The sequence below is a fragment of the Sycon ciliatum genome, chromosome 11 (genome assembly GCF_964019385.1).
Source record: "Sycon ciliatum chromosome 11, ocSycCili1.1, whole genome shotgun sequence".
Classification (NCBI taxonomy): domain Eukaryota; kingdom Metazoa; phylum Porifera; class Calcarea; order Leucosolenida; family Sycettidae; genus Sycon; species Sycon ciliatum.
The window spans coordinates 15,409,654-15,417,153 of record NC_088653.1 but is presented as its reverse complement, the minus strand read 5'-3'; the positions used below and the strand labels follow the sequence as shown (position 1 = coordinate 15,417,153).

At 47.8% G+C, this 7,500-nt stretch overlaps 1 protein-coding gene across 1 annotated transcript in view; it reads left to right on the top strand.

Annotated features, from left to right (window-relative positions):
• Positions 1-7,500, top strand: part of LOC135827576 (uncharacterized) — a 41,906-nt gene that overhangs the window by 15,782 nt on the left and 18,624 nt on the right. The window contains exons 7-8 of the mRNA XM_065340046.1: positions 407-709; positions 3,619-3,915. Coding sequence (XP_065196118.1) covers positions 407-709; positions 3,619-3,915 — 600 coding nt within the window. The remainder of the gene's footprint in view (positions 1-406; positions 710-3,618; positions 3,916-7,500) is intronic.

The following is a 7,500-nucleotide window of genomic DNA, read 5'->3' as shown; positions in this document are numbered from 1 at the left end:
TGCCGGAGTATGTGGTGTGATGTGTGTGCGGGGAAAACAAATGAAAAAAAGACCAAAAAGTAGGGATTCACTGGCCAGAAAAAGCCACTTCATAGCTGTGTGGTGTAGACCAGGCTGAAAAGTGGCGGTCAATTCTTCAGCCTTGCAAGTTGTTGAATGGTGCAATCCCAGCACAAGCTGCTATGGCTTCTGCTGTAGCATCGCTATCATCGCCTTCGGCGATGGGCGTCCAATGGTCCAATGGTGTGTGTGAATGTGTGTGCATGTGTGTGTGTGTGTGTGTGTGTGTGTGTGTGTGTGTGTGTGTGTGTGTGTGTGTGTGTGTGCATTTGTGCATTTGTGCTTGTGCGCTCACATGCTGCATGCGTGTACGTGCACGTGTGTTTTACCAAACCCACTCACATAGTGATGGAATATCTGTGCACTGAGGCAACGCTCGGCATCTACGCAAACACGGCCACGTACGACGAGGCCCGCGAACAGTGCAGTCGCCTGGGAGGCAGACTGCCCGCCGGGCCACATGACGAACAGTGTCTCGCGAACGCCAGGAAACATGCTTCCGCCAGCTCCCCGGCCAAGCAAGCCAAACCCTGGCTAGTGTACGACCAGGAAGGCGTGCGACCGAGCGGCAACTCCTATGTTGTACACGACCTGACGAAAAGCGGCATGTCCGACGCAGTCGGCACCGTGGGATGCATGTTCAACTTTAGTAAGTCATCCGGAGTAGTCTTGCGTGTGTTTTCATTCTTTGTAATTTTTTTTACGAAGAAAAGGGGATTTGAACTCGGATACTAGACACCCTTAGCAAAAAACGTTATTATCGTAAGGGGGAAAATACCGTGATTTGGGTTCGACCTTTAGCAAGATGCATGCTATTTTTAGTACGCTGTTGCCACGAGAGTAGCTTTGATTTCGCGCGGTACAACCATTTTTGTCACCATATACGCGATACAAGGTGAAATGCGTACGGACTATGCAATATTTTGGCCAAAACACGTACCGTTGGTCACAACGATAAATCAGCCCCCACAACGTTTATACGCTGCAGCTTCAACGCTATTTGGGCGATCAAGGTACGAGTACCGTAAAAATAGCGTTACCGTTGTTTGCTAAGGGTGTCTAATGAGCCAGTTTACCTGTAGAATAGAAGAAGAAATCACATGGGAATGAGTTATGCAGCAACTATCCGCGACTGTAACAAGATAATAAGCAGTCAGAACGTGCAATAACGGGGCACTGACTAGTTGCTTCACAACTCGTTCCCAAGTGATCTCTAAAAGCGGGTTTGTAAACACTTTTTAGAATGTGTTACTGGCAACCACTCTATTCAGTTGCTATTCACAACCTGCGCATGCGCTGCATTACGATTTCTTTTATTGTGATGTTGAACAATTATTGACGTTTCGGGCCAGTCAAACATCGTCACGACAAGTCACAAGGGCGAACCTGGCCTTTTTTATTTTATAGCCAAAGCAATAATGCAGTTGCGTGTTGTCCACGACTTTTTTTGTAATTTTTTTAAATATTTTAAATACTGAATTGCACAGTCCAGCAGAGAATGTAATGGGAAGACAGAACCAAGGGGAAGACATGACAAGACATGACAATGAAGACATGACGGGGAAGACATGACAATGAAGACATGACGGGGAAGACATAACAATGACATGGCGGGGAAGACATGACGGGGAGCTGAAACAGAGTGCTGATGAATTGGGGCCTAGCTCCCACGACCGTGGGTCTCGGGTTCAAGCGGCAGGGCCAAGCACCTTGCTTGTGGTTCGTTCAATCTTTGACCACTCGGTGGTGGTGGTGGGTCTGATCTACTCACCTCCCACCGCTTTGTAATTTGTAAATTTTTTATTGTTTAAGGATTCCCAGAGGCTTTTGCCTATCGAGGAGGTTACCAAACTTTCCGTAATAACAAATCTGTAAAAGAAGTGATGAGCAATAGGTGAGCAAAGAAAGAGAAAACGACATTGTCTAGGGCAGAGCTCTGCGCTTGAGCATATGATCGTGAGCGGCCAGAACTGGGACAGTACTTAATGATAGCTTGCATACCGTCCTACCCAAGAAATCGAGCTGCAAACGTGCTTTTGGTTGAGAAATGTTTTGAAACAATTGTTGAGATGAGGTCTTTGTCAGGCAAAGTAATGGCGCAAAATGCAAGGCTATGTCCAGTGCATTGCGTATGCGCAAATTTATCGATTGTCAAAGGAGTTGCATCTGCGCTTTTGATCCTATGAGGGTGGTGACATTCCTACGGATGCGCATAGCCCGGTCTAACTGAGTATAACACGGACCGTGAATTTTTTCCCATTGCACCCGAAACTGGCGGAAAGCAACCTGCTACCGTGTGTCAGCGCCTTTAAAGTTTAAAGCCAGGGTCTTGTTTTCGAAACACCGCTGCTTTCCTAGCTCTTTTAGATGCAAAGTGACTCAGCCACTACTCAGCCACTACTCAGCCACTACTCAGCCACTGCACCATGCCATAAAAGTCAACGTCCACACAGGCATTTCAATGTAAATCCAGTTGTTCACCCTTTTTTCCCTTCAGTGTCATGCCCACCCACACACGGCAGCACCACCAGTGGCTGTGGCATCACTATTGTCAACCAGGAGCATAGCTGCCCTCCCCCCCTTGTAGGAGGGTACAGAGCCACATACCCCCCCCCCCCCCTTGTAGGAGGGTACAGGGCCACACACATCTATGTGTAGGATGACGGCTGGCGCATGTCATTCATGGTCAGTATGTGCATACTGAATCTGGGTCAAAATTGGGGGGGGGGGGGGGTGCATGTGCCCCCCCCCCCCGCCGCACCTTCCCCTGTGCCCGCACCCCATGTGGGCTATGTACCTGGTTGCTTATCTCTCTTTTGTGTTGTGGTTTTTGCATTGACTACGATCCTCCTCCCTGTTAGGAGAGTTCTTCTCTGATGACGGCGGTTTCTTGCCAAGCTCGCGGTGTTTAATCTTACATTTCAAATGAGTATTATATTTACAGTAAAACCTGTAGGCGACCACTTGGATAAGGCGATCACCTGTCCTAGAAGACCATTGAAACCAGGACCAAGGGATGCTATTTCCAGTCAAATGACCCTGTATAAGGAGACCACCTGGTCACAGAGACCACGTTCTGAAGGTCCCTTGAGCGGTCGTCTTAGACAGGTTCCACTGTATGTCCGAATTTGGGTTGTCTTTTTGCTTTGGTTCTGACTTGCTGGTTTCACGCTATTGGCGTTGTGAATACACCCACACTATTGGCGTTGTGAATACACCCACACTATTGGCATTGTGAATACACCCACGCTATTGGCATTGTGAATACACCCGTTCTCAGCAACACATCACTCATGACCATGGCACCAATGTTTCTCATTTTATTTATTTTTATACGAAAGTCCACTATATTCCCGAATATGTGCGAGAGAAGTGGTGGCAGGGCCAGGCTGCTCTGCCGACCTTAAAGGTCTCGGCGTCTACGCAGACAAAGCGCGCCGTAATGCAGTAAAACCATGGGGAGGGGGGGGGAAGGAGGGGAAATAAAAATGTTGCTGATCTCTCTGTGAGTGCGTTGTTTGTCTTCGCATTGCCCATCTTTCTTCTCCTCCTTATTAGGAGAGTTCTTCTGTGCTACTGACCATTCGGCGCGGCATTACCCTCACAACACTCGTGCTACAACTTTGGTCTTCATTCCGAGACCGGCGGCGGACCTGTACGATCGGGTAGACCTGTCCCACTTCGTCGCGCTGCCGCCCACCAAGTGTGAACGTTACGGCGGTCATAAACCACGTTTGTACTACGAATTTTACTGCGGCCAACGCCTAATGGAGGTGATTAAGTACGAGACCGGCTTCGCCCAGTTTTATAGTCAACAACCTTCCTATAAGAAATTTACCTGCGTCTTTCCTGTCAGTAAGTCAGTTCTCATCTTGTGGTGGTGATTGTTGTTGTTGTTTCAAATCTTTATTCTCACGATTGTTGTTGTTGTTGTTTCAAATCTTTATTCTCACGATAGCCAGTGGCCAATAAGAGATAATAGTGTAAGAAAGGAGAAAGAGTGAGGAAGAATTGGGTGGGCAGGGCCTAGGGGTTAATGACTACTTAAGTGTACGGGCAGGGGTGGTCGCTACACGAGCATATAGAGTTGTGCAACAGCAGGGATATCTGGGATTTGAAGGGAGTACGAGAAGGGATTTCGCGAAGCTGGGTGGGCAAGCAATTAAAGTAATGAAGGGCCTTGTACAGGGGAGAATGGAGACAGCGGTCAGTCCGCGGAGTTGGCAAGTGCCAAGTACGAGAGCGACGTAAATTATACGAAGGTTGCACGTTGCTAGCAGTATGCAGCGAGAGTATATGTGGTGGGGCATAATTGTGGCGCAGAGAATGCGCGAAGAGTATAATGTTTAACTTTAAAGCGTGAGAATAATGTTGGCCATTTGATGCGATGCAAAAGGTGGGAGTGTTCTAAGTGTGTGTAAAAGGGAAGGTGGAGACATATTCTGGCGGCTTTCCGCTGGAGTCATTCTAGCCTGTCAAGGGAAGTGTGTGACAACGGTGTGAGAGCATTGCTCGCATATGAGAATATAGGTAGTATGTATGTCTGATAGATGTGAGATAAAGAATCACTGGTGAGTGTAGACCTTAGTCTAAAAAGAATATTGAAAGACTTGAGTGATTTTTTGACTATGTTTTCCACATACTTCGTCCAACGGAGGTCATGCTGAAAGATTATTCCGAGGTGTTTGTGTTTTTGTGCTACGGTAAGCGGACTATTCCTGAGGGTGATCTGGGGTAGGTGTTCAGGGGGGCGGTTATTGTGGTAGAACGGGAGGATGACTGTTTTCTTTGTGTTAACCAGCAGGTGCCATCTTTGAAGCCAGTCTCCAGCTGCTGTGACACTCTGTTGAAGATTTCGGGTGCAGTCTTGAAGAGTTCTCGCTATGGAAATCAGAGCGGTGTCATCTGCAAATTGGCTACAGGTGGTGCCGGGATTCTCACATGCGTGTGGAAGGTCTATGGTGTAGACGAGGAATAGAAGCGGCCCAAGAACAGATCCCTGAGGGATGCCGGCAGGGATCTCGAGGAAAGGCGATAGGTCGCCATCCACCTGGACCCTCTGCCGACGCCCTAACAGGTACCGTCGGAACCACTCCAGGGCGTTGCCCTGGACACCATAGTGGGAGAGTTTTGCTAGAAGGCCTGCATGCCACACACGATCGAAGGCCTTGCTTAGATCAAAAAGCAGGCATTGACGTGTTTCCCGTCGTCTCTCGCAGTGGAGAGGGTATGGACGAGACGGGCGAGCTACTGCTCAGTGCCGTCTTTCTCACGGACTCCGGACTGCTGGTTGGGCAGGTGGGGTGTGATGTGCTTGTAGAGGAGTTGATGTGCAATTTTTTCTTGGATTTTTGATGTAGTGCTCAAGAGAGAGATGGGTCTATAGTTTGTTGGTTGGGTTGGGTCACCAGGCTTGGGTACTGGAGTAATGGTGGCATCTTTCCACTCCTGTGGGATTTCTCCGGTTTGGAACGATAGATTAAAGAGGGACGATAACGACGGTGCAAGTTCCTTAGCCGCTTCTTTGAGTAGGCGGTTTGGAATAGAGTCAAACCCGGGGCTTTTGTTGGTATCAACTCCGCGGAGGAGTTTTGCGACCTCAGCTTGGGAAGTCGAGATTTCTTGAAGGGGACTGAGGATGTCAGGGGTGGTGTTGATGGCTGGAGTTTGCTCATCCGCATTGGCCACGGACAGCTTGCTCTGTGAAATGAAGAATTCGTTGAGGGCAGCGGCTTTTTTGTGCTGGTGTCGTTGCAGGAGTTGCTTGGCTGACGAGTTCGGGTATGCGTTGTTTTGTAGCTGTAGTTAGGTGCTTCATGAGGCGGGGTAGGGAAGTAGAGGAGGCTGTTGAGTTGTTTACGAAATCCGATTTAGCACGACGCAGGAGGGTGGTGACACGGTTTCTTTGGGCAGTGAACGTGTTCCAGTCGTCAGGCGAGCGTGAGTGAAGGTATATTCTGTGTTTTCTGTGCTTATCCTTGATCTCTTTCAAGAGGCCCTTTGATATCCATGGTCGTGCTGGCACGTTCTTCCTGTCCCAAGGGGGGTGAGTGCGAGTAACTTGGCAGTGTTCTTGGGCGATGCTCAGGACATTGTCGCGCCAGGATCGCCAGAAGGTGTCAACTGGGCATGGGTCGTGTTGGTTTGGATGGTGGTTGAGATTTGTGCGTGAAAGGGCTTCTCGAAGAAGGTGGATAGTGCTGTTGTTGTTGTTGTTGTTGTTGTTGTTGTTGTTGTTGTTGTTGTTGTTGTTGTTGTTGTTGTTGTTGTTGTTGTTGTTGTTGTTGTTGTTGTTGTTGTTGTTGTTGTTGTTGTTGTTGTTGTTGTTGTTGTTGTTGTTGTTGTTGTTGTTGTTGTTGTTGTTGTTTCTGACTTTTTATGTGGATTTTTTTGTGGAGTTCCAAAACAGGCTTAGCAGGTACGTTTAACCTTTTGAGCCCGGCCGACTGAAAACCTCTGCCACGCAGTCAACAATTTAAATTCACTCTATGTGAGCAAACTTGATTTCAAACGATTCTTTCATGTATCCTGAGCGCAGAACTGTTTTTGTTTTGGAAATACAACAAAGATTACAAAAGTTATGACCGTTTTCAGAAAGGTAGTTTACGCGAAATTGGTATTTGGAAATGTATGCACACGCATGTATTAAACTCCAGTTCAAACTTACGGAGCGACTCGCATTTTTTTTACAGTACGCGTACATCCTAGGAGTCCTCTGTGCGGCGGTACAGCTCGACGCCACGCCACGGAAGAAACGCGGGATCGATGTAGTTCCACACTGACTCGTGACGTTCTGGAACGTCACGCGTGTCACAGTGGCAGTGATCATGACGTGTCAGAACGTCACGCATGCTCAAAAGGTTAAGGTAGTTGGGGACACTTTTGGTCCAAAATCACTTCTTGTCAGATATTGACCAAAATTTGGTAGTGGGTGCTTTGGGCTACCGTATTTTTCCGGTTTTAAGTCGACCTTTTACGGCTTAAAATAGAAGGAGAAAGGGTGGGGGTCGACTTACAGCCGGGATTCGACTTATAACCGGGAACTATCAGTATCTTACAAAAAATGACCTGCACTGCATGCCCGAGTGCACCATGTTTACACATTTTTGCCAGTTTATTGGCCTTTTTCAAGGATTGGGACGTTATACCCTCCGATAAGGAATGTTTACATGATTTGTCGATGTGTTACTAGTAGCAGGAGGTGGTTAGTAGTGCTTCTTTGGGTGAAAACTTTAAAACGCAGAATTGAGACCTGCGGATACGGGGGTCGACCTACAACCGATAAAATACGGTATTGACTACGCAGTGCTAACTTCAAAGTTCCAATCTTGAACCTCGGATGTGGTTTTTCGGCTCATTTCCTCAACCCCCTTTTCACATTGTTTAACATGCGGACAAGATTAGCATAATAACTAGGCCAATAATTGAGCAAGAGATCCG